The sequence below is a fragment of the Lathyrus oleraceus genome, chromosome 4 (genome assembly GCF_024323335.1).
Source record: "Lathyrus oleraceus cultivar Zhongwan6 chromosome 4, CAAS_Psat_ZW6_1.0, whole genome shotgun sequence".
NCBI lineage: Eukaryota > Viridiplantae > Streptophyta > Magnoliopsida > Fabales > Fabaceae > Lathyrus > Lathyrus oleraceus.
In genome coordinates, this window is record NC_066582.1 from 482093774 (window position 1) to 482121710 (window position 27937).

General features: G+C 34.0%; 1 protein-coding gene across 1 annotated transcript; it reads right to left on the reverse strand.

Moving 5' to 3' along the window:
* Positions 1-20051: 20051 nt before the first annotated feature.
* Positions 20052-25435, reverse strand: LOC127076374 (chaperonin CPN60-like 2, mitochondrial). The gene is made up of 17 exons (XM_051018002.1): positions 25215-25435; positions 24920-25051; positions 24163-24322; positions 23830-24005; positions 23462-23557; positions 23274-23378; positions 22741-22827; positions 22559-22648; positions 22137-22217; positions 21900-21968; positions 21737-21814; positions 21465-21560; positions 21286-21385; positions 20946-21049; positions 20726-20831; positions 20573-20651; positions 20052-20490 (listed from the first exon to the last, which is right to left on the reverse strand). The coding sequence occupies exons 1-17, from the start codon at positions 25278-25280 to the stop codon at positions 20385-20387; spliced, it is 1731 nt and encodes a 576-aa protein (XP_050873959.1). The 5' UTR covers positions 25281-25435; the 3' UTR covers positions 20052-20384.
* Between the last annotated feature and the right edge of the window lie 2502 nt (positions 25436-27937).

Genomic DNA, 27937 nt, shown 5'->3' on the forward strand with positions numbered 1-27937 from the left:
TTGTCTATTTGAAAAGTTGAATAGGATTTCGGAGGTGCCACATAAGACTATAGGATGACGTGGCACAAATGGAATAGAATTCTTAACATGTGTCGCCATATAATCTGAAGCTTCAGATTTAATATATTAATAGATTGTAGTCATCAGGCAAGAAACAACAATGTGAATTTATAAATAAAGTCAAGAAGAATGTTGATTAGGAAAAATAACTTACATCCTTAAGAGAAAGCATATCCCTAATCGTTGTGGCATTGCTAATAAAGCATAATGATTTGTCTTCAAAAGTCCCTTGTGATCCAGAAGTGAGTGAGAGCATTTGTGAAGCAACCGCATTTAACTTACCCTCTTCAAATCTAATGGATAAAGAAAGACAAAAATAGTACACAATAAAAGACTATATAAAAAGGCAAGAAAAGTAAATATATAATGGATATGTATATCTCTAGTAAATATGTGGATATGTATACGATAAGCATACTTTGATTTGAATTTAATAACTTGGGGATGGTCATAGTTAAGAAGCAATTTAGATCCATTCCAAGCATTTGAAATATTGAGCTTCCCAATGGCTGCAAGCATTTAAAGTTACATGTGAAAGAATAAAGTAAAACATGAGGACAGGATATATGCAAAACTAGTAATTGCGGAATGTACATGAACTTTGGTGACACCAAGCATGAGTGGATATCACAACTGAGGGAATTCTCTTTTGTGTAGGTCGTTAGTTGGTTTGAGTACGTCTCTCAGAGTGTTAAATATAAAACTAATAAACATTACATTGTGTTATGTTATTAATGCAACAGTGGTAGATTATGTAGGTGCATAAATATGGTTTAACATAACATTCATCAGACAGCGTAATGTTGATGCAAGCCTTTTTCCCAGTCTCGTCCCCCTGAAACTTCGCGACTTGGTGAAGAACACCAATGTCATTTGCTTGAAAGTCTTCATGCAAGAAGTCTCCAAATTGTTTAAAAATTAATTTATGAAGGGGAACCTCGAGCATGTCATTGGTTGTGATTGCATTGGTACCATTAAAAAATAGTTTGAACTAATTGTCACCAAGTTTCAACGGTAAGTCATTAATCTAAGGCTTTCCATTATAAACCATGTAGGTGTAATACTCTTTTAATGTCTGGATCTACACGCCAAGTTCAGGGTTCTGGGTTACGATGTAGATTTGGCTACCCTTAGTAGGGAAAAGATTCTTATCACTATGTTTATATTGGAAAAAGTAATGAAAACACAACAAATACAAAATAAAGACCTTTGCATCCTGAATAATAGCTTCAACATGTTGTTATCCAATTCGTTCCTTCACTATCCATAGATCGATAACATGTATAGAAATCTTCCAAAGTTTTTGGTCAGGCCTCAAGTCACTGAAAAGAATAAGTGGCCTGGACATGATTTTCGGTTGATCTGATCTCAAAAACACGAAAAAGTTATAAGTATGATTCATAAATTTCTCTAAATCATGGTAAAACGGGACATGAATTCATCACGTGCCTCACGCCAAAAAACAAATAACAAATATGATAAATCTTAAAATGTTAATAAGAAACGAAGAAAGCAGTTAAGGGTTACACGAAAATTTCATAAGTATGATTAAGAAATTTCTCAACATCATGGTAAAACAAGACATGAAATCATGACATGCCTCACACAAAAATAACAAATAACAAATATGCTAAATCTTGGTTTGTTTTATAAGAAATGATGAAAGCAATTGAGTGTTACACAAAAATGGCATAAGTATGATTCAAAAATTTCTAGACATCATGGTAATACAGGATATGATTTCATATACATACTCGTAGTTCATATAAAATAAACCTTATTCAGAATAAATCATAGAGAAGAATGGGAAAAAAACATATACATATAAAACAAACCAGACATACAAACACGAAACATGAAAACTTGAGTCAGTTCTTCATAGTAGAGTACACCAGACATAGACAAACTCATTTTTGTCATATTAGCTATTGTGGAAAGGAAAAACTTGAATCAGATCTTCATAGTAGACTATAATGAACATTCAAGGACTAAGATATGAACTGGCCTTTAAAAGTTTCCGGGCGATCTTGGACCTGGATGACTGGAACCCGATTATCAGAAAGGAAGTGACGAGAGAGAATGGAGGAAAGTTGTTCGGATGAAAGAAAGAGGTGAAAAACTAAGTGAATGATAATGGATGAATGTGAAAGTAGTGTGTCTTATTTTTGCACGAATAAAAGGAAATGTATTCATATTTGAAACACGGAGCAGGAGCTCAAATGCTCTCGCCACGTAGCAATTTCGGTCAATATGATTGGTGAAAAAATAGCTATTAGTCAATTAAAATAAAGGGCATGATTTAGGGAAATTAATATTTTATTAGAATGGAAAATTAGGAAGTGCTTAAGTATGTTTTAGTCTTATTTAGTTAGTTGAAAATTGGTATTAGCGGATGCTCAATGCACATGACTGATGAAAAGAGTTATCTTGAATAGTTGAAGACTTACTATAATAGTTATGTGAATTTGATGATGGGGCTAGAGGAAGAATCAAGGGCATAGGCAAATAGGTTAGTCCAGATTTTTCTTGCTTTGATGATATGTTGTTGGTAGAAGGATTAGCTACTAACTTGATAAGCATAAGTCAACTATGTGATCAAGGTATGAATGTTAGCTAAAACAAGTCTGAATGTGCTTCCTCTAGCAAAGATCAAGAGTTGTTAATGAAAGGTTCAAGATCCAAAGATAATTGTTTTATATGGATTTCTCATCCCTAAACCAAGTTTAAGATCATGGAGAATATCATATCTGAAGATTTTGTCAAAGGAGTTCCAACATTCATGATTCAAGAACACGAGATTTATGGAGTGTGTCAAAGTGGCAAGATATCTCACAAGATGCTCCAGCATCCTGCCTCCACTAAAGGTCTGAAGTTACTTCCTATTAACCTCTTCGAATCCACACAAGTGAAAGGAATTGGTGTAAGAATTAACATCATTTGTTTGAAAATTGATAAAGGAATACTCGTTTATGACCTTGGGTTTGGTGAAATAGCAAACAAGATGTTGGAAAAAATGCTTCAACATTATGTCCAATAAATCATGTCTAAATGTGAAATGAGTTTTAAACTTGCTTATAGCTTGGTCTTCCAGTAAAACAAATAAGAGTACGTATTTGTGTTTCTCAAATCAAGTGTGGTCTTGAAAAGCATATGGGCACTATTGGAAATCTCTTGAATGAAAACTTAGTGCTAAGAAAACGTGCAAATGGAAACTTTCTCTCTCTTTGAGCATTACTGCACAAGAAATAAGGCATGTTTTTCCTATTTTAATTCATTTGAAAAAAATTGTTTGCTCTCACACACTTGAAGAACGATATCTCTCTTTCTCGCCTGCTTTCTAACTATTCATCTCTCTCTCTCTCTATCTATCTATCTCTCTCTCTCTCTCTCTCTCTCTCTCTCTCTCTCTCTCTATATATATATATATATATATTATATATATATATATATATATATATATATATATATATTTTCTCTCTCTCTTACCTATCAAATTCCATCAAAAATGAGTCAGAAATCATATGTTGCTAAGATTTCTTAGCCCAAACCTATCACTAACGCCAATGGGGTCTAGATGTTATGGGTTGAAATATGGAAGAAATGAGCATCAAAGCAAACTAGGGTTTCTAAATCCAACAAAAATGATGATGAACTAATTATGTACTTGAATCCCAAACCTACGACAATGATTATTTCAGTTGATACTTCAATTGATAAATCAAAGACTACTACCATCAAGAAAACAAAAACATCTAAAAAGGTTAGTATCTCTAAAAAGGAACCTCTTATGCATGTTCATAATATTGTTGAATTTGTGTCTGTCAATGAGGAAGTTATGACCAATCCCATTGGGAAATTTATTAATCATGATGAAACCAATGTTGAGGAACCACATGTGGAACCACATGTTGAATCACTTATTGATTAACATGTTTGACCAAATGTTGGAACATCTATCCCAAGATCTAGTGAACCACAGGTTGATCCCTCTGAAGCAACTGTGGGTATTCCTATTTTTGACACTCATTTAGGCGATACTTCATCAGAATATTGGAGTGATGTTGAAATTCCACATGTAGAGACTAAGATTAAAGTAAAAAGGGTGCAGAAAACCAAACTATTGATATCCCTGGTGTTAATAAGTCTAATAAATAAATGAGGAATGAAAGTCCTCAAAATAAGGAGGATAAGTGTCAAGAGGAAAGGAATGAAAAGGATGATGATGATGAGATTCCCATTACTTATATCATGAATAAGATTATTGAAAGTGATTCCAAACCTAAAGATAAATATACCCAAGTGAAAGCTAGAGAAGTGGTGAGTGTATATAAAGAAATTGAATTTGATGAGCATTTTGCAGTTAAAGTTATGAACAAGTCTATGGATGAAGGATTGAAAGAAAAGAAGAAAGTTGTTCCTCCCAAAACCTCCCTAAAGAACACAAAAATTATGATGAAGATAACTCTTCAAAGGTCTCCGTGAGTAAGAGAATAAAAATTGAAGAGAAATTAGTTGAGAAAAAGTCTCTAAAGAGAAAAATGGTTCAATCAAGTGACTCTAAGACGGATGTTGAAGAAAATGTCCGGGACATTGTGTCCGCCATCAGGAGGAAGGTTGGTGGGAAAAGGATTCCACTGAATGTTGTTTTGCTCCACTTGATAATGTATCATTTCTTTCTGAATCAATTGTTCAGAAGTGGAAATTTGTTTATCAAAGAAGGGTTGCCTGTGAAATAGAACTAGGCATGGCAGCTCTTGAATATAAAGAGATTATGGACTTAATCAAAGTTGTTGGTTTGATGAAGACCATCACTGATCTTGGGCCTTGCTATGAAAAGATGGTCAAAAAATTTACTGTGAATTGGTCACCTTACTGCAATTTCGAAGGAGGTTAATAGTATAGGAAGGTATATGTCAGAGGGAAGTGTATGAAACTTTCACCCTCAAGTATCAACAATCATTTGGGAAGAAGTGGATATCTAGGGCCTGATATGGCTCCTACTTTTGATAAGATAGCTCATGAAATAACTAGAGGGCAAGTGAAGAAATGGCCCAACAAAGGGTTGCTCTCTAATAGAAGATTGGGTGTGAAATTTTCCATTTTAAAATGGGATTTATGCATAAAATGGGGCACCCACTAATCATAGCTCAAGTGTAACCCTACATTGGCCAAACTTATCTTCCACATAATCATAAAATTTGAATTGAACTTTGTTGGTTATGTGTATGAACAAACAATGAAGCATGTTGGCTCTTTTGCAATTAAGCTACCTGTAGCCTTTCCAAGTTTAATAACCGGAATGATCCTGAATCAACACCATGAAGTGTTGCATCCTGAAGAAACCCCCAAACAAAAAGGTTGGACCTATGACCTTTGACAAGAAGTTGTTTATGGGGACACATGTCCCAGACATTATGGTAAAGCATTAGGGTTGAATTACTGGTGAAAGTTCTTCTCCTCTATCCCAGGCCACCATAAGGGATATGTTACTAGAGCTAAAGGAAATGTCAAAGACTCTGTAGGAAACCATAACTGCTAGCATAATCAAGAATAAGAAGGTGGATGGAATTATCAGAATGATGAAAGTCGAGGATGAAGAGAAAGCTCACATTGAAGATGGAGAAGAAAGACGATCTTCTGGTGATGGAGAAGCAGAAAGCTCATAATCATCAAGTGAAGATAAAGATGAATCAAGTTCTGAAGATTTGTGTCTTTAAACTGAAGCCTTTATTTTTTATCCTTTTCTGTTTTTAGGCTTATATTTGTAGTTATGTTATAACATGGTCTCATGTACTCATACGTCTAACTATCCTGACGCTCTTGAACCCTATTTAACATCTGTGATTTTGGTTGATAATTGTCTTCTCCTACCGGAATTGATTGTGTTGACATGTTAATTAACATTTGTGCTGGCTATGTTGACTTTGCCAAATTATGGCAAAAGGGGGGAGTAATGGTGTGTAGTGGAGTGGTGTTGACTACTGACTTTCTAAGTTGATGTATGAGTATTGATATTTGTTGACTGGCTTAGTTGTGCTTGTGTGACTAGTGCTAATTAATGTTCTGAATATGTGTGCACACATGCTGAAGCATTTAGTCATCAACTTTGTGTGACTGTGTGTGCTAATTTCTTTATGTGTTAGTAGTAACTTTTGAATCTTGACTACTGACCACTAACTACGTGTGCATGCATGACTAACAGATCTTGAATGATTTCACGTGTTAATTGTTTATAAAAGCACCATTGTGTGACTGGATGTGTAGCAACCACATATCTTCTAACTTCTACATTTGTTGGTTTAGTGTGATGTGTGATACTACTGATGTTTATGTTGCTGCTATTGTTTGCTCTATGTGTGGTGTGCTTAATGGTCAACTTATGATGAACATCTTCTATGTTTTTTTGGAAGTTTTGTTTTGCCAAAATTTGCAAAATGGGGAGATTGTTATTCCTTTTTGGATTGGATACATTATGCAAAACAACATGGTATGGACAAATGTTGAAAATGATGTTATTGCTTAAGGAGAATAGTGATCCAAAACGCAACGAAAATTAAAAATTTCCCCTTTAGTGATCCTTATGAATGGGCATGATCAGTGATAAAATCGTTACCTCTTATGGTGATTGAAAGCTTTGATGCATATCTAAGTAGTGATCACGAACGTTGAATGGTGAAAACGCCTCTACACAGTCAACACGAACAGATTCCTTCAATCTCAGTGCTAGCTGCTACGAATGAAGGTTTTGAGTGAGAGAGTGAGAGAGAAATAAAATTTCATATCAACAAATGCTTCTGCACAAGGGTTATATTTATAGAACCACTTGTATGGTCTGTAAGCTAAAAACCCCACTTAAGTGTATGTGGCCCATATCTTATGATATACCAAAATCACTTAAGCATGTGGTACCTTACCATATTTCATATTCTACTTAAGTTCATTGTACGTTACAATGTTCTACAATTCACTTAAGTGCACCGTACCTTATAGTGTTCCTTATTTACTCTATCTCTCATCAATTTGTCCTTTTGTGTGTGACCCTGTAGGTTATCGCGACATTGGTAATTATATAAAATCACGTATTTAACATAATAAATAATGAGCGGTATCTAGCAACACATCACTGCTACCTAAGACACAAAAATGTCATGTGATGTGACAAATCCTTTTGTGATAATACTTATGTGTACAATTACCCTGTTGCCCTTATGTTTATATTGAATACAAGGCATAAACTGTGTCATCCTTGTCCAGTTCAATATTGGGCCCTTAGACATTTATCCTATTATGCAGGATGGAAAATTCCATCTAGGTCACTCATGTCCCTCAGCATGCTTTGTGGTACCCATCAACTGTCTTTATGGTCATCCAGTTACGGACAATGTTTGATCAACAATAAGGCATTTGACTCTACATCTAGGGTCCATAGTGGTTTCAGGTCGAAGGGTGGTATACACCACTATCCCCATGGGAATAACTTGTGACACGTTGCATAACATTCTATATAGTATTCTCATAGCGGGTCAATCCAGTATAAATATTACTCTTAATATCCCCATGAGATGTGATCATCAGTCTATATACATAATAGTCTTAATGCTTTAATGTTATCCCACTTTACAAGAAATCTCGACTACGGATACTTTAAGAATATTGTCCTAATGTTTAATGGGATCTCATGATTAAGTCACACTTGATACATTAAACGGACTAGCTATTCTAGGGGATTTATTAAGCAAACATAATAATGAAAAAGCCTTTTATTATTAATAAATAATTCGATACAAGTACCAAAAGTATTGTCCTATAGGGATTACACCAACAATCTCCCACTAGCACTAGAGCCAATTAGGCATACCTCTAATGCCCATAGATCTAGTATGGCCATCATGCGTCTGTTGTGCAAGAGGCTTTGTCAGTGGGTCAGCAATACTGTTAAGTGTAGGTACTCTGCATATTTTTACATCTCCTCTATCTATTATCTCTCGAATGAGGGGATAACGCCTAAGTATGTGTTTGGATCGTTGGTGAGATCTAGACTCCTTAGCTTGTGCGATAGCACCATTGTTATCATAATAGAGATCAATGGGATCCACAATGCTAGGAATTATGCCAAGTTCACTAATGAACTTTTTGTTCCAAACATCTTCCTTTGTTGCCTCAATACTCAGCCTCGGTTATAGAATCAGTAATTGTATCTTGCTTTGAACTTTTACAACTCACAGCACCACCGTTTAAGCAAAACATATAACCAGATTGCGATCTAAAGTCATCCTTATCTGTCTGGAAGCTAGCATTGGTGTATCCAATTACAGTAAGCTCTTCCTGACCTCCATATATTAAGAATGAGTCCTTAGTCCTTCTCAAATACTTAAAGATATTCTTGACAGGTACCCAATGAGCATCACTGGGATCAGATTGGTACCTACTTGTTGCACTTAAAGCATACGAGACATCTGGTTGAGTACATAACATGGCATACATGATAGATCCTATTGCAAATGCATATGGAATCTTATTCATGTGATTCCTTTCTTCCTTAGTTGAAGGGGATTGTGTTTTTGATAGACACATGCCATGTTGCATAGGTATGAATCCTTTCTTGGAATCATGCATATTAAAGCGTCTCAGCACTTTGTCTATGTATGTACTCTGACTTAGGCCGAGCATTTTTTATGATCTATCTCTATAGATCCTGATTCCTAATATATATAGGTTGTTTCACCTAGGCCCTTCATAGAAAAGAATTTCCCCAACCAAGACTTTACTTGTTATAGGGTAGGGACATCGTTTCCAATGAGTAATATGTTATCTACATATAATACCAGGAAGACGATCATGCTCCCACTAACTTTCTCATAGACACAAGGCTCATCTTCATTCTTGATGAATCCATATTGTTTTACTATTTCATCAAAATAAAGATTCCAACTTCTGGAAGCTTGCTTCAATCCATAGATTGATCTTTGTAACTTACATATCTTTTGGGCTTCTTCTGGTATGTCAAATCCTTCAGGCTGTGTCATGTGCACATCCTCAAGAAGATTCCCATTAAGGAAAGCAGTTTTGACATCCATCTGCCATATTTCATAATCATGATATGCAGCGATAGTAAGTAAAATTCGAAAAGATTTAAGCATTGCAATTGGTGAAAAGGTTTCATCATAGCCAACCCCGTGAATTTGTTTATATCATTTTGCAACTAGTCTTGCCTTATAGGTATGTACCTTACCATCCATGTCAGTCTTCTTTTTGAAGACCCACTTGCATCCTATAGGGTTAACTCCTATAGGAGGCTCTACCAAGGTCCAACCTGGTTTGTGTATATGGAATCCATTTCAGATTTCATGGCTTCTAGCCACTTCTCAGACTCAGGACCAGTTATGGCCTCTTGGTAGGTCACAGGCTCATCTTGATCTATGAGTAATACATCACCTTGATCAGTTATAAGATATCCATATCTCTCAGGTAGGTAACGTATCCTGCTTGTTCTACGCTGGTCTTGTTCTACTTGAGCAGGTTGTTCTTCCACAACTACTTGTGTTTCCTGCCCTAATTCCTCCATAGGTGTATCAATGCTTTGTGATTCTTGAATTTATTCAAGCTCTACTTTCCTCCCATTGATTCCTTTGGAAATAAAATCCTTTTCTAGGAAAACTCCAGTTCGAGCGACAAACACTTTTCCCTCAAAAGGATTGTAGAAGTAATACCCTCTTGTTTCTTTAGGATGCCCCGCAAATAAGCATTTGTCAGATTTGGGCTCAGGCTTAGTTAAAATTTATCATTTCACATAAACTTCACAACCCCAAATCTTCATGTAAAACATATGTGGTTTCTTACCACTCCATATCATATATGGTGTCTTCTCGTTAAGGACAAACTGAATGAATCTATTTGGAACGATTGCAAGATCAAATCAGTCGCAAGTTCCTTTCCGAGGGGAAAATCCAACCTCTCAAGGTTCTCCACATTCCCAACCATCTTCAGCACATGGGGACCTACAGGGGCTCCATCGGCTAACTTTCCTTGGAAAGGGGCTTTTGAAACTTCAAACCTTTCATGTCTTGCCTTCTCTTGATAGAGCATATTCAAGTGTTCGATCATATCGAACGGTGCCATGTTCTCATGTTGCTTTTGCAACTCTGAGTTCATGGTAGCTAGCATGAGGCAAGCAGTTTCATTGGCATCATCGACATACTTCTTATAAGCATCTCTTTATGCCTTAGGTGCAGAACTAGGAGGTTCCTCTTCAGGAACAGGTTTCTCCAATACATACAGCTTTCTATCATGTTTGAGGATAATCCTCAGATTTCGGTGCCAATCCAGAAAATTTGTGCCAGAAAATTTTTCCTTATCAAGGATTGATCGCAAAATGTTATTAGAGGTGTTTGCTGTCATGGTAATCTACATGAAAATAATGAAAATATAAGTATCAATAACACATTTAATTAGGCCTTTAATTAAATATGCTCCCACTATTTTACTCAAAACAAATGACCCTCACCAATTGATTCGGAAAATCCCGTTGGAAGATTTTCTAGTGGGTCGAGATCCACATTTCACTTTGTTATAAGTCCACGTAGGCGGATTACACAAAACTAGGTTATTTAGGTAGGAACTTCTTCCAATTGTATCAAATACAACTCTCGAATATTTTAATTGGGTGAATAACTCCTTATTCCAATCCATCACATGGATCATTTCTAACTCTTGCTTCTAAACGTATATAATCTTATTATAATTTGTTTAGTTAAGTTTGACCCATTGTTTTAGCAATTGGATATTACAATTATCCCATCGCACCTTACTAATATAGAACATGCATCTCGCGTAGGCAAAACCTACATTATTCAATAATAGTCTTGATGAGTGCTAAAACTTGGAAAGCATAAACTTAATATTTAATTTGAGGGAATTTGCAATTATTCTGATCTCACCAGCTTATTTATCATATAATTCGTCTCTCACATGCATCAACATACATACAAAATGAAACAGTTATGGCCCCTAGCGCAATTGTTCTCCCAAGCCAATGAGAGAACCTAAGCTAACCTAATAACGATTTAAGCTTCTCCAAGCAAGATCTTCAAGGTTGTCCTTATTTGATATTGTATTCTTCTCTTTCTTCATAACATTACATTACATGAAAGAAACTCGTTTTACATACGAGGGAGTGAGATGAGAAAAGAAGTTACATTAAGAGATTAAAAGAGAGGCATGACATGCAGGTCGTATTTTAAAATCCCAAAATAAAATAAAGGAAAACTAAGGTCATAACCGATCACCACAAGACAATAATAATAAACACATTTTTATTATTATTAATTTAAATTCTATTAATTAAGTAAACCAAATTAAATTTTGGCAACCGATCACACTACGCAGAGTTAGCCGGGGTCAGGGAACGGGGGTCAGGGGGTAGCGCCCTGACGCAAAATTTTAATGAAAAATTCATTTGAAATCGGCATCGTTTTTCGCATCAACACTTGATACTTTAAAGCACAACTCTTGCGCAGTCACAACCCTAATCGCACAACTCTTTGACAACACAACCCTAAGGCAGCAATTTCATACCGTCAAACACACCTCGGTTGTTAATTTAGTATGATTAATCAACACGTCATTGCTTCACCATACTAATGTCAGATCAAGAAGCAAATAATCATTGATCGCTCAAAGGAAAACAACCATTAAGTGTTAGAATGAACGAAACAAAAACAGTATACCATATATACCGTATTTTGCATCAGAATTACTTATATCATATATATATATATATATAATATATATATATATATATATATATATATATATATATGTATATATATATATATATATATATATATATATATAATATATATAATATTATATATATATATTATATATTATATATATATAACTTGATTGATCTCAATTGTGTAACCTATGAACGATCGATGTATCGTTGCTTCACCATACTAACATCGGATTCCGAAGCATAGTCAACATCAATCATCCAAATCGTACACACATGATGCCAAATTTAATTACTCGTTTATTCTTTGATTCATTATGTCTTTTAATCATATTAATACATAAAATACAGAAAATAAACAGCTATCAGATGCATGATTTTGTAAGTGTCTCTGATACCACTGTGGGAGAATAGCGATCTAAAACGCAGTGGAAATTAAAAATTTCTCCTTTAGTGATCCTTAAGAATGGGGTGTGATCAGTGATAGAATCGTTACCTCTTGTGGCGATTGAAACCTTTGATGCAGATCTAAGGAGTGATCACGAACGTTGAATGGTGACAACGCCTCTACTCAGTTCACACGAACCGATTCCTTCAATCTCAGTGATATCTGCTACGAATGAAGGCTTTGAATGTGTGTGTGTGTGTGTGTGTGTGTGTGTGTGAGAGAGAGAGAGAGAGAGAGAGAGAAACAAAATTTCATATCAACAAATGCTTTTTCACAAGGGTTCTATTTATAGAACCACTTGTGTGGGCTGTAAACTAAAAATCCCATTTAACTGTATATGGCCCATATCTTATGATATACCAAAATCACTTAAGCACGTGGTACCTTACCATATTTCGTATTCTACTTAAGTGCATCGTACCTTACGATGTTCTACAATTCACTTAAGTGCATTGTACCTTACGGTATTCCTTATTTACTCTATCTTTCATCAATCCATCATTTTGTGTGTGACCATGTAGGTTCTCGCGACATTGGTAATTATATTAAATCACGTATTTAACATAATAAACAGTGAGTGGTATCTAGCAACACATCACTACTACCCAAGACACAAAAATATCATGTGATCTGAAAAATGCTTTTGTGATAGTACTTATGTGTACAATTACCCTTTTGCCCTTATGTCTATATTGAACACAAGGCATAGACTTTGGCATCCTTGCCCAGTTCAATATTGGGCCCTTAGACATTTATCATGTTACGCGGGATGGGAAAATTCCATCTAGGTCACTCATGCCCCTATGCATGCTTCGTGGAGTACCCATCAAGTGTCTTTATGGTCATCCAGTTACAGACAACGTTTGATCAGCAATAAGGCACTCGACTCTACATCTAGGGTCCATAGTGGTTTCAGGTCGAAGGATGGTATACACCACTATCACCATGAGAATAACTTATGACATTTTGCATAACATTTTATATAGTATTCTCATAGCGGGTCAATCAAGTATAAATATTACTCTTAATATTCATACCTATGTTTAAGATTTGATAACTCCTTATCCATGATCCATGAGATGTGATCATTAGTCTATATACATAATAGTCTTAATGCTTTAATATTATCCCACTATACAACAAAGCTCGACTACGGATACTTTAAGAATAATGTCCTAGTGTTTAATGGGATCTCATTATTAAGTCACACTTGATACATTAAAATGACTAAATATTATATGTACTTTATTAAACAAACATAATAAATAAAAATCTTTTTATTATTAATAAATAATTCGATACAAGTACCAAAAGTATTGGCTTCTTGGGCTTACACCAACACTTACTAGTGTGGCACATCTGGCCCCAGCTGCATTTGTGAAAAAAGTCACATGTGGGAAAAGATGTCCCAACATGTGGCCCTTGTTTGCAAGACAAGGTTGTTGTATGTGTGTGTGTGTGTGTGTGTGTGTGTGTGTGCGCGCGCGCGTGTGTGTGTGTGTGTGTGTGTGTGTGTGTGTGTGTGTGTGTGTGTGCGTGTGTGTGTGTGTGTGTGCGCACGCACGCGCAATAAGGATTGTTGTTATATTTTAGTAATCTGATTTGTTTTATTATTTAAGTTAGTTTAGTTTAAATCAATGAGATTTAAATTTGAATTCAAATCGAATTATTTTGTGGGGGTTATTTTGAAGAAAAAATCCTTGCTAAATCTCTACCATATCTAGACGAGATCACTACCTAAATCCAAGGAGAAAAGCCCAGCTATGGGTTAATATATAGAGAGGCTCTTTATATTCCTTGAAGACAACGAGCTAGAGTGATAATTTGAGTTTTTGGTTGAGTCTTTGTTTGTGTTCATTGTACACCGTGCTATTTTTTAATCATATCATATGGCATAGTAGTTGGTTTGTTTAGTTAAGTTGTATATTTGACATTGAATCATTATGATTATTGTTGATGATCATTAGGGTTAGTCATTGATAGAAAATAAGAGGGGGTTCTCATATTTAGTGGGAGTCCTAAATAGAAATACATTAAGGGTAGAATTAAGAACAAGGGCATTGAGCAAGGGGCATGTTCATCTAAGATATTACTAATTCTATTAAAGAGTGGATTTCCTTTCTTTGGTATGTAAGGACAAGTTTGGTTCTACATCTTCTTGCCTTTAAGTTTTGATGATAACAAAGTGTAGAAGAACAATTTTATGCACTAACTATTTTCTTAAGTATGCAGAAACTCAAAGGCTAGAAAAAATCTAAATGAAGAGAGCAAATGTTGAGTGAAGCAGATTTTGATCAAGAAACTTCTAATTCTAAGTCTGGAGTTAACTCTGATAGTTGGAGACTCTAAAGAAGTCAACTATGATAGTTAACTCAGAAGAAAGCAAAGTCTAATGGAAAGAAAACTTCAAATCAAAGCAAAGTCTGAAGAAAGGTTTGAACGACATCAAGTTATAAAAGCCAGACTCTGAAGAAAGTCATACCATTGAAGAAGTCAAAATTGAACAAAGACAAAGTCTGAAGAAAGCTGAAAGCGGATTTACGAGAGAAAACACACTATGAACAAAAGGAAGAATACAAATATGTGTTTAAATCAAGTCAAGATTTAAGATTATAAATTCAACATTTCTGAACAAAAACGATCTAGATAATCTCTAATATAAGTTATAACTACAAGTTTGTGTTAGTCTCAGAACCCAGTACTCCAAGGAAATCTAAAGTCTCACCAAGTTTTGAAGACAACCTAAGAACTCTACTCAAGCTTTATCAAATTATATTATAAGCCTCTAACTATAAGTTGGTAAGCAAAGTAAATGGTTCTCTAACAGTCAAAGCATCTGATCTGAACAAACTAGTAAATATTTTTGCATTTTTTGTTCGCATTTACTCTAGATTGTAGTACTTTCAAGACTCACTCTAAATAGACTTTTTTGTCTACATTATCTAGGCTTTAGAATCTGATCAACCTTCATATCATCTATTTTATGAAGCCTCAATTATGACGAGTAAGTATACTCAAGGAAAGTACAATAAAAAAATTCCTTATGAAGACTAATTTTGATATTTACTCAAGCTTCAATCCACTTGCATAAGAAGCCTCTGATTAGAAGATTTGAATTACAGATCAATATTGTTTTTATGTGATAGAAGTAAAAAAATAAAATATACTTTAAAAGAAAAAAAGCTTCTCACGTCCCATCATCATCTACTTTCTACTACAAGCACAACTTTATTGTTGCGTATGAAGTGACCTTTATAAAACGAGTACCTTAAGGATAACTCATATTCTACCCTCCAACGGATATACTCATCTCCTATATATTATGAGGAAGAAGAATATGGAAACAGGGAGAGAAGAATGTAGAAAGGAGAAAAAGAAATGGATGCAAGCGCATATGTGTGGAAGGATATGAGTGTGAGTCTTAGCAGACACTAAAGCCACAACACCTCAACACAAAAAAGATAGGAATACTTAAAACTTTCATTGTATATATTTTAAGTGTATTCATTTGATCTTTATCTTATGTGTTATCAGCTTATCAAGAAGCAAACTTTGTAAACATAAAATTGTTGTCACCTAGTTGGTTATATTCCCCAAGCGACTAGGTAGGTCAGGCTCTTGAGAAGTCAATGATGGGTAGTCATTGAGGATTAAATCTTCTTAAGCGACTGGGTATGTCAGGATCTTAAGGAGTCAATGACCGTCAATATTTCTTAAGCGACCAGGTAGATCAGGCTCGTAAGAAATCAGTGACAGGTTGTTATTGCATTTGTAATTAGATTGATTTTTGAATTAAGTCCTTGTTTAAGGTGAAATCACCCAGGTGGGTGGACTGGATGTAGACTAATTAACGGTGAACCAAGATAAAATACTCGTGTCTTTTATCATTGTTCTTTATTATTGTTGTTGTTATTCTTGTGTTTATTTTGGGAAATAAAAATTTGTTATACTTGAAACCCAATTCAACCCCCCCCCCCTTTTTTTCTTATGTTTCCTACTCCGTTAGGGTTGAGCGTCCCCCAGTTGTAGGTGTTGTTTGCATTGAATTGGGTTAAAATTTCTTGGTGTTCTTTATAGCTTTTACCTTGATTTATTATCGTTGTTATAGTGTGTTTACTTTGGTATAACAAGATGGACAAGTTATTCCAGACATTTGGTCCAACATATGTCCTCTGAGGAACATAATTTCAATCAGGTGCAAAATTTTATCCAAATGATGTTTCTCTTCACCAAGTAACATAAGCTTCTATATAAATAGATACACTTAGGAAGCACATAGAACATATGAAATCAGACTTTTTTAATTCATTTCTCTCCTATTATAATTATTTTAAATCCTCATTTATTTTATTATTGCATGAGTGAAGTGCAGGAAACATTTCTCCGTAACCTATTATCAAAATATAAGCTTAGCGTGTTTGCGAAATTCACATTAAGGTATTCAAAGTATCCTAAAGGGAATTCGTCGCTAATCTCAATTGCATATGATTTATAATAATTGGTGGGGGAGAATTGAACCTAGAGATTAGTGTGACTTCATATGCTTTGAATTTTATAAGTGCAATTTTCATCAACGTCATCTTTATTTTAGTGATGTGACATCTTCCCAACAACCACACATATCAAACAAAAACTTCATAACTGGTTTAGTTATGCCACATCATGTGTAATCTCTCTGTCTATCTATTTGTGTTAGAACAACAACTAGTATAAAAAATTAAAGAAAACAAAATTAAAAGGCAATAAATATGATCAACTTTTTTAACAAAGTTTGATCAATGGTGTCTACTTCCGCAACTACAAAGCAGTTATAGTTCTCTTGATTTTTTCTAATAAATTGGATTGCATTATTTCAAGCAATATATATAATACTACGACTTACTTTACAATAATACTCCTAAATCATACCACGAGGGCTACTGCCCCTGCACCCCCTAGTCACCTACTCACAACAAAAAGTTGGGCATAAGACTCGTTTAAAATTTTCACATATTGTATTCCTATTTGTCTTAATATGAGTCATATCCAACAATCTCCACATTTGTAAATATCAAACTCCTATGAGGACTTCATGCATGACGATCACATCCTGACAACTAAGAAGGTACACATCCTGCTTAACATTGAGAAACATAAAACAAGTTCAAGCAATGCTTAGACTTGTCATTGATGACTATCTTGGTCAACATATCGGCTGAATTTCTGAAGTATAAACATTTTCAAGTAATATATTTCCATATACAAATATCTCTTTGAACTTGTAAAACCTCACATCAATATGTTTGGTCCTGGCATGATACACCTTATTATTTGTCAAATAAATGGTACTCTGACTATCACAATACAATTGAAATCGAGCTTCTTTGGTAGCTTCACCTGCTTCCATGTAGTCTGCTTTAGTTGTCGACATGACCACTATGGATTGAATTGATGATTTCTAGCAAATGGTCTTCCTGGTAAAGTAAAGACATATCTTGTTGTAGATCTTATTTCATACATATCTCCAACATGGTCTGAATTAACATATCCTACAATCGAATTATCACCCCGTTCACTGATAAATATGATACATGACCTGTTATACCCTTCATGCACCTGAAAAATCCATTTGTCTAGATATAAACTTACAAATTTGACTTATAGTTTGTGCCAAATTTGGTTAGTGCATATCATAAGATACATTAAACGACCAACAATGCTAGCATAAGGAACCTTTGACACATACTCAATTTTTGCATTTGTCTTTGGACACATATCCAATGAGTGCTTAAAGTGATTTGTCAATGGAGTATTCACATCCTTCGAATTACTAATGTCAAACTTGCTTATCACCTTTTCAACATAGCTTTTTTGAGATAGCCATAATTTTCTAGCACTTTTATCCATGTGAGTTTGCATACCAAGAATCTTTTTAGCACCATCTAAGTCTTTCATGTCAAACTTATTTCCCAACATAATTTTTAGTTTATTTACGTCGTGTAAATGATTAGTAGCAATCAACATATCATCAACATAAAGTAACAGAAAAATAAAAGAGTCATCATCATGGCTCCTAACATAAACACAACCGTGATATTCACACCTTCTGTAGTCAATCTAAAGCATTTATGAATCAAAGCGCTTGTATCATTTTATCTTTGTCATTAATCTTCACCCTAAACCTTGTTAGATCGGTGATTATATTGTTGAAGACAATATCTCAAACCTTCTTTGGCGTCGTTATCCTCTATTTCATAATCCTCCTTTGATGAGCCAACATATACTTAACCCTCATTTTCCATAATCTGAAATAACTCGTTTCATCAAACTTTTTCAACTCGAATTTTGTACTAGGGTTAATCGTTCTGATATCAATCGTTAGAATAGTAATCACTGTAGAAGATTAAAGATAAAACGAAAATGAAAAAATAATAAACACGCTATAATTTCCTTGATTTTTGTCTAATAATTAGGGTTATAGTGTTATAAACTATATATATAATTTTACGGATGAGTTTACGACAATGTCTATAAACCGTACTGCAGGAGCTACTGTCGTGCAACTAGTCACCTATATACAATAAACTGTTAGATCTTAGAGCCGTTTAGAATTTTCATGTATTATGATCCTCTCTGTCTAAAGATAAGTATTCTCAATAACTTAAAGTAAATTTTAAAAAATGTTACTAAATTGTTTAGAGAAGATACTGACCAATCCTTTTTTCAATAAATATACTATTTTATCTAGAAAAGTAAAATATAATAAAATACTAGCCGATTTTTGCTTGTCTAAATTATCTATAATGATATTGGAAAAAGCTCTAACTAATCTATACGTTGCTACCATTATTTGTCTAAAATATCTATTAATTTTGGAGAAAGCTCTAACTAATCTATTTGTTGCTAATCATTAATTATTTAATATTATCATGATAATTATAAACATCCGTTGATACATATTTTAATAGTTAATATTTACATATATTTAAAATGAATGATGTGATAGAATATCAAATAGTTTTTTTTCTAATTTTATAAATTTTAAATTTGATTTATTTAATAATATTTTAATTTGATAGATTTAATTCTTTGATTAAAAAAATGTAAATCTATTAAATTTGACTCTTTAATTAATACTTTATTGGTGTAACAATAAATAATTCATTTAGAATAAAATAGTATCTTAAAATAAATTATTCATTTCAATTTACAATACAAATTAATTCATTTTTTTCAGTTCTACCATTTAATCATTATTATTTCCATACTTTGAATTTTTTATAATATGTGTGAAATAATAATCTGAATCACTCATAATCATTGTGGGAAGTAGGAAGGAGGGAATATTTATTTTACATGATAATTATAAACATCCATTGATATATATTTTAATAGTTAATGTTTACATATATTTTAAATGAATTATTATAGGTTGAAATAAATTGATGTGATAGAATATCAAATGATTTTTTTCTATTTTATAAATTTTAAACTTGATTTATTTAATAATATCTTAATTTGATAGATTTAATTCATCGTTTAAAAAAATGTAAATATTAAATTTGACTCTTCAATTAATATTTTATTGGTCTTGAATAACTCATTTAGAATAAAATAGTATCTTAAAATAAATTATTTATTTCAATTTACAATACAAATTAATTCATTTTTTCCAATTATATTTAATCATTACTACTTTCATATTTTGAATTTTTTTGTAATATGTGTGAAATAATCATCTGAATCACTCATTATCATTGTCACTCATTATCATTGTGGGAAGAAGGGAATATTCATTTTCAAAACATTCTCACAGCAAACACCAAAAAGTCACATCTAACATGATCATTTTAAAATTTTAGTGACAAGTAACAAAAACAGAGTTTAAAAATTCTTATGATTTGAACTTTTCTACATGAATGTTGATAACTTGAATGAGACATGAACTTTCCCTATAACACATAAAGAATGGAACAAGTTTTTATCTTAGCCTATTGGTGATGATAACTTGAATGAGACATGAACTTTCCCTATAACAATGTGAATGGCTGCATAATTTCAACTTCACTCCTTAAACTAGACCCCTCAGTTTATACTTGAGCAACTTCTTCAATAAGTAAAAAATTAATGCAAAAAATTGCTTTCATCATTTGTAGAAGCAAGTTAGTAGTCCAAATCATCCATATCTGCCACCCTATGAGGAGGTTTGTTTTTATCACTCATATTTTCTACAATAGATGCCTCGGTTGTCGTCAGTAACAACGATACACTGCAATAGAGCAAAAGCAAGTTTAACATATAGCAATGTATGAAATATAATCAGAGAAAAAAATACAATGTAATGATTTTACCTGGCAGCATCTACCAAAGCTGTTCTAACAACTTTAACAGGATCTATAATTCCAGCCTTCACCATATCAACATAAGTTCCTGTTTTAGCAGAATAAGCACCATAGTTAAACAACCTTCTTTTTACTAAAGAATCAACCTTCATTGTTACTAACCTTTAGCAGCATCGAAACCCAAATTAAGATTATCTTGTTCCAACAATTTGCTATAAATTAAAGAACCATCAAAACCAGCATTTGCAGCTATTGTAAATGTAGGTGCCTGTGACAAGTCATAAGCATTGTTGGAAAAAATGGAAAATTTCGAGGTAAAGAAGTGAAAATAGAGAAGGGTCTTTATGTGACAAAAAAAGAGTGTGAAGTAAACAGCACAAACCTTGAGTGCATACTGAATTATCTGTACTCCTCTTCTCTCATCCTCGTTTTTAGTTTCAAGATTCTCCAAGACTTTGCTAGCATACAAGAGAGCAACTCCGCCACCTGGATAAAACAATTACATACTGACTTTTAATAGATGAACAAGTATTCAAATGATGTGAACAAGAATATGAAATGGGTGATTTAGGCAAAATAAGGGTGAGATGGTGAATTTGACAAAATCTCAGTGGCACCGTGATCTTGTTAAAGCTCCAAAGTAACTTTAGTCAAAATCATGGTGGCTCGCTGTGATTCTGACAAACTCACTGTGATTCTAAACATGCACGAAATTGAGTTACCTGGAACAATACCCTCCTCCACAGCTGCTCTAGTGGCATTTAAAGCATCAGTTACCCTATCTTTCCGTTCTGCAACTTCTGCCTCACTAGCCCCACCAACCTGTAGATATTTAAACCCATCGATAAATAATACAACTTAAACATCACAAACTAGTGGTTTTTAAGAATGAATGACAAACTTTGAAAACAGCAACACCGCCGGAGAGTTTTGATAGCCGTTCTTGTGCCTTTTCTTTATCAAATGTTGCAGAACTCCTCTCCATTGCTTCCCTTAGCTACAAAAAGTTCTAACTTTAGAACCGGTAATATTTTTTATTTAAATCAAAGTTCTGTGATAAATCCTTACATCGAAATAAAATCATTCGGCTTAATGGCAATTTTTTCAAGATCAAAAGAAAGTAAGAGTAAAAAATTAGTACTTTAAAAAACCAAAAAAAGGGGGAAAAGATACCTGCACACATCTATCTTCAATAAACTTCTTATCTCCACCACCATGTAGAACAATAGTATCATCAATGGTGACAGTAATCTGTTGAAATTGAATTAGATATTTCTGTAACATTGTAACATAATAGAAGAAACAAAGAACAGTTATGCTGGTTCAAGCCACATACCTTTTTTGCAGTGCCGAGCATTTCAGGTCGGACTTTATTGAGAGCTATGCCGCGCTCTTCTGTGATAACCTGTTTTCAAATTCATTGTGATCATTTTCAGCATAATATGAAGTAATCCCGAATGCTAGACCTCGGGATGGTCGTCATTGAATAATTTAACAGAAAAACAGTACAACTATAGAAGGAGGCCAAGCCCAAACACAACAACTGATTAATAAAATGTAGATAGAGAATCACCTCTCCTCCGGTAAGAATCGCAAGATCATCTAGAGCTGCTCTTCTATTATCCCCGAAACCAGGAGCTTTTATAGCACAAACCTAGAATACAAGAATTTGAAATAAGGTGGACTACAAATATATACAAAATCAAGTTTCAAGTAGCTCGAAAATACATAGGGAAAGTCTGGCATTACTTCTGACTTGCAAAATCCGACAAAATAAAAATAAAAAACAACAAAACTAGAAAGCAAAATCCAAGTTGCATGTAACAGCAACAAAGAACACAAACTATATGTACATAAAATGTTGAACAGCAACAAAGAAATCCAAGTTACTTATACAATAATCTGAAATCAGGGTGACAATAAAACCAGCAATCAAGTTTGTTGAACCATGAGGTGGCAGGAAATATAACCAAGATGAACCCATTAATCAATCACCTTAAGCCCAGCCCGATGCTTGTTGAGTATGAGCATAGCTAATGCATCACTATCAACATCTTCCGCAACAACTAGGAGTGGTCTTTTATTCTGATTAAAAAAATAAAATAGAAAAGTAAATCATGAGAATATTCAAATTGTAAATGAAAATAAGCACAATGAATCAAGATTAGCTTATCTACCGTTACTGACAGCTCCAATACTTTCAACAGTGAATTCATGTCGGAAATTTTCTTGTCATGGATGAGGATAAATGGATTCTCCAATTCCTGTCAAAATGGAAATCACCTTTATTAACATCACAAATAAAAAGTAACTCCCCCACAAAAATAAACAAGTTCAATGAAGCCTTACAGCTGATTAATTCTGTGACTTATCATGAAGCTATAAAAGCACATATCAGTGAAAAACCACAAGTAATATACTAAAAACTGAAAATAGCCTTCAAACTAATGAGCCAGAACACTATATCTTAACAAAAGATCACATGATTATACGAAGAAAAGCAACAAGGTCTCTTATATAAAGGCGTCAACTTTGTAGACAAAGGAGACTCTAAAACATACTAACAATAAGAAAAAGAAATTTATTTCCCCCTAACTATACCATCATCAGATTCTTATCCAAGCAAATCAATCATACAATAACATGCTAGTGCATTTTTTGTGAATGTTTTTAATCCATGTTAGTGACAAAAGAATAAGTCCACGCTTACACATTTTTGGGTCTTCTGGTCAGTAATAAAATAAGGAGATATGTAGCCTCTAGTTAACTTCATTCCTTCCACCACTTCCAACTCATTTTCCAAAGTGTTGCCATCCTGAAAATTTTAAAATCTTAGACAGCCCGAATCAAAACTTTGTAAATAAAATAAGTTTAGCAAAATATATAAAATTTACTTACAGCAACAGTAATGACTCCTTCCTTCCCGACTTTCTCCATTGCCCTTGCAATCAATTCTCCAATATCACGCTCCCCGTTTGCAGATATAGTACCAACCTACGAGTCATACAAAATGAATGAATAACCAGCAGCAAACAATTTAAAACAGTACAACAAATGACATATAACATATCTATTAGGATGACAATAAGCAGTACAACCTGATTTTTCTCCAAAAGAATAAGATTAGATATGTATCAGGCACGGCAAAATTATTCAATGCCTATAGATCTAAAATTGACTAAAGGAACCAACTAAATAAGCATTATACTGTAAATCAATTATATCGACTATAGTAACAGTAAAGTATTCTTGAGAACTCCTTGCACCTGGGTTATCTCTTCTGGTGTACTAATCCTTACTGCTCTGCTTTTTAAATCAGTAATTACAGCATCAACTGCTTTATTTATTCCATTACGCAGGTCCATGACATTTACACCAGCAGCAATTGATTTGCAACCTTCTATGAGTATAGCCTGAGTCAAAACAGTTGCACAAGTTGTACCTGAAATCAGAGAAGAAACATTGGCTTGTAAGATCTGAAGGAATTAAAATCTTCTTGTAGGATTGATGCTATAGTAACAATATCAATGAAAATAAAATTCTCAACAAAGACTTGTAGAAATTTTTGAAGTAAAAAAAATTGAGAGAAAAGTAATCACCGTCTCCTGCAGCAGTGTTGGTAGCCTTGGCCACTTGCTTGATGAGTTGGGCACCAACATTTTTGGCTTTGTCTTTAAAACTGATACTTTTGGCTACGGTGACACCATCCTTCGTGACCCTGGGACCCCTGTGGCTTTTCTCAATTATCACATTTCGACCCTAGCTCAACCAAATCAAAACACAAGAAATCAAAGTTACGCTTTACCACTTCACAATGTAAATTTCTCCAGTCAAAGTTTCTAATCCAAATCATATTTTGACTCTTACAAACAAAAACGAACAATTTTGAAGGCAAACAATACTAACATCCATCACAAATCGAAACTTGCAATAAGCATGTGTGAGAAGAAATAGTTTCAAATACAAAAAATTGAATTCAACAACAAATCTCATAAGATAAGAAGTAGTTCTACTAAGGGTCTATTTGACCTAACTTATTAGAGTTTATCTATTTGTGCGACTATTTAGGGGAGCTTATGAAAACAAACTATCACATGCTCATTTCCACAAACTCTATAGGATAGCTAACGAAAACAAGTATAGCTTATATGAACAGTTTGTTTTAATCTATCTTTTATTATCGAATAGCTTGTACACAAGTACTTCTTTGATAAGTGTTTATGTTCAAAGTGATTACTTAAGCTTTCTATCCAAACAAGACCTAAACAAGCAGCATATATAGGCACTACAGTGATGAACATAGAAAATGAAGAATGAGTGATAAAAGTGTAGCAGAAAACAAGACAATAGCAATACCTTAGGTCCCATGGTAACTTTTACGGCATCAGCAACCTCAGAAACACCTTGAAGTATAGCAGCACGAGCCCCAACTCCAAAGTTTATATCTTTCGACACATAGTTTCTTCTTAACAATACCCCACTATACACCTGCCCCAAAATCATTCATTTTCATTTCAAAGTTGCACCATCAAAGCAAAAAAATAAAATTGAAATGAACAAGCATACACCCACAATGCCAATTCAATAAAAATTTAAACTTTACACTTCAAAACTAACAAATAAACAAGCATAGAAAAAGTTATAGTCTTACGAGATTCTTGTTCTTTGAGGTGGAAGAAGCAATGGAGGAAGCCAATTTAGAAGCAAATCGATACATTGCAGTTGCAGGGACAGTGAATTGTGAATGTTAGAAGAAGTAGTGGAGTGAGATCAGAGAATTGAAGAAGAAGAAAATAGGGCTTTAGCGTTAGAGAAAGGGTTTAAGCTTCTTTTTTTCTGGAGAGTTCATTCTTTGTTCTGTTTGGGCCATAATCAGTGAATTTCAAAAGGGCCTGTCCAAATTCATAAAGACTATATTTCTTAACGCACCTGTATGCTTTTATCTATGCTGTTTTTTTAAAAAATTCTAGGTTTTCGAAAATGCATTTTCGGATGCTACTCCTACATACTCAATAAAGGTCATTCTAAGAGACATTCTATAAATTGGATTATTTTTATTTCGGAGATGCATGTCCGGAACATTTTAAAAAATATATTTATTAACCAGTTTTGTAGAAATTTCAGAGATGCATCTCCGAAATTATGGACGGGATTTTGAAATTTTCTGTCACCTTTGCATGTCAGATATTTTCGGAGATGTATCTCCGTAAATATCTGATAAAAGAAGCAATTGCATGATCACACAACCATTATTGTCATAGTTGATTTTCAACCAAACCCTTCACCAAAAAACATTTTATTCTCAATCCATTTTTTCACTTCAAATCTCCATTCTTTTAGTTCATCACATCAAAAGGAGTAAAAGAAGATAGAATTTCAGGTAAAGATCTTTTATTTTCCTTTACATTGTTCTTATTAATCATCCTTTTTCTGGAAAAAAAAGTAGTGTTGTGTCCGAAAATGTATCTCTGGAACAAGTATGAACTTTTCCGGAGATGCATTTCCGGAACTAGTTTGTGTTCAATTTTCAAGTTTGTCTTCAGCAGTAGTGCTTATATACTATTATAGTTTTTATTGTTGTCATTAGATATTGTGCACCCCGATATTTTTCCAAAATAATCCAAATATCCAAGGTGTTGTTGTGAAGGCGGTAGATGTTGGGAACCAATTTAAAAACAAGCAAGAGTTTGAATCTTGTTGAAATATATTGAAAATATAATTTTTGACCAAATGAAGGAGAAAAATGTTTGTGCATGGGCTGATCATGTTAAACACCTTGGAAATACAACAACTAACAGAGTTGAGTCTGTCCATGCTACTTTGAAAAATTGGTTGGGAAATAGTAAGGGTGATTTTGTAGAGATTGAGACTTCGTGAACCACATGATTGAAAACCAACAGAATGAGATACATACATCATTTGGTCGGGGCATCACAGTCTTGGAACACAGATTTAAAGACATTATTTATTCTTAGTTGGTCAATAACATTTCTCGGGCGGGTTTGAGTTATATTTTTCACGAGGCTAAATGAGTTGATAATGTAGGCTTTGATAGCGCAAAGTATGGATGTACAATTGTGAAAATATATGGTCTCCCATGTGCTTATGTTATTGCAAAAAAGGTGAAACTTGGTGATTCAATAAGAATGGATGAGGTTTGCACTCGTTGGAAGAGACTTAGGTTTGATGGTGATGGTGTCATGAATGACGCTAAATCGAATATCTCTATTTTGACCGAATGGGAAGTGATACAAGAGAGATTTTTAAAATCTGATGACAACATGAAACTCCACATCAAAGAACAATTGAGGAAAATTTCCTATCCGGAAACCACCGACATGAAACCGCCCTCTCAATCGGTAAAAACAAAAGATGCTCCAAAGAAAATGAAGCCTACATCGAATGACAATTCGACTACACGATCATCTTCATATTTTGAACATGTTGACAAAGTTTTTCCCGACTCACCAACTCCAAAATTCCCAAAAAGTGTTGTCGAATGAGCTCGCATTAGCAAACCAACTCATACATCGCTTCCACCAAAGATTTCATTCATTGACAAGATGTCGATTTTTATGCACAAATACGTCGAGTGGATCGTCAATGTTGAGGGGGTGGTAATTATGGTTATCGAGTAGTTTCGGCTTTACTCGACAAAGGAGAAGATAATCATATACTTGTCTGCCATCAACTTATCCAAGAGTTGAGAACTCATAAAGAATCATACACACGGTTGTACAAAAAGAAAGAAAACTTCGATAAAGTTTATGAATCTCTTGTTCCTTGCCTTAGAGGACCGGCTCCGGAGACAAAATGAATGTGCTTCCCTGAAATGGGTCACCTAATAGCATGTGTGTATGATCGAGTGTGTGTTGATCTGACACGATACGGTTTTTATAAACCTTTTTTTCACTACGTATCATCCTACCTCAAAATCCAATTGATTGTATTATGTGTATTGGGTGGCTCTCAAAATTAAGTCATTTTGTTAAAGTTTACTTGAAACCGGGATGTCATATACCACTTAGATCACCGGAGTGGGCGGCTCATTCAACAACAAAAGTCGAGACTTGGCATGGTTTTGGAGATATCTCTCTAGAGTTAGCATGTCAATCATTGAATGGTCCATATTGATCTATGGCTTCTATAAATTAAGGTGCTCTTATGTTATACTTCAAACAAACTGAAAATGTCTCAAATGTCACAAATAAACATTGATTGGTATCTCACAAATGTCTCCTTCTCCAGCTCTACACTCGGGTGCACGTTTAAGCTCAACGACTTCACCTCCCTCGAAGATATCAAAGACAAAATCCATCACCTCCTACCTTATGGAGACAATCGAAAGATTGTGAAGCTCGAGTACCATTCATC

Bases quoted from the DNA above. Each gene is read 5' to 3' on its own strand.
- LOC127076374 (XM_051018002.1), bottom strand. From the start codon at position 25,280: ATGTATCGATTTGCTTCTAAATTGGCTTCCTCCATTGCTTCTTCCACC. The intron at 22,828-23,273 runs GTAAGCGTGGAC...CCATTTTGACAG, and splicing joins ACCAGAAGACCCAAAAATGT to GAATTGGAGAATCCATTTAT. The intron at 22,649-22,740 runs GTAGATAAGCTA...TTTTTTAATCAG, and splicing joins TATTGGAGCTGTCAGTAACG to AATAAAAGACCACTCCTAGT.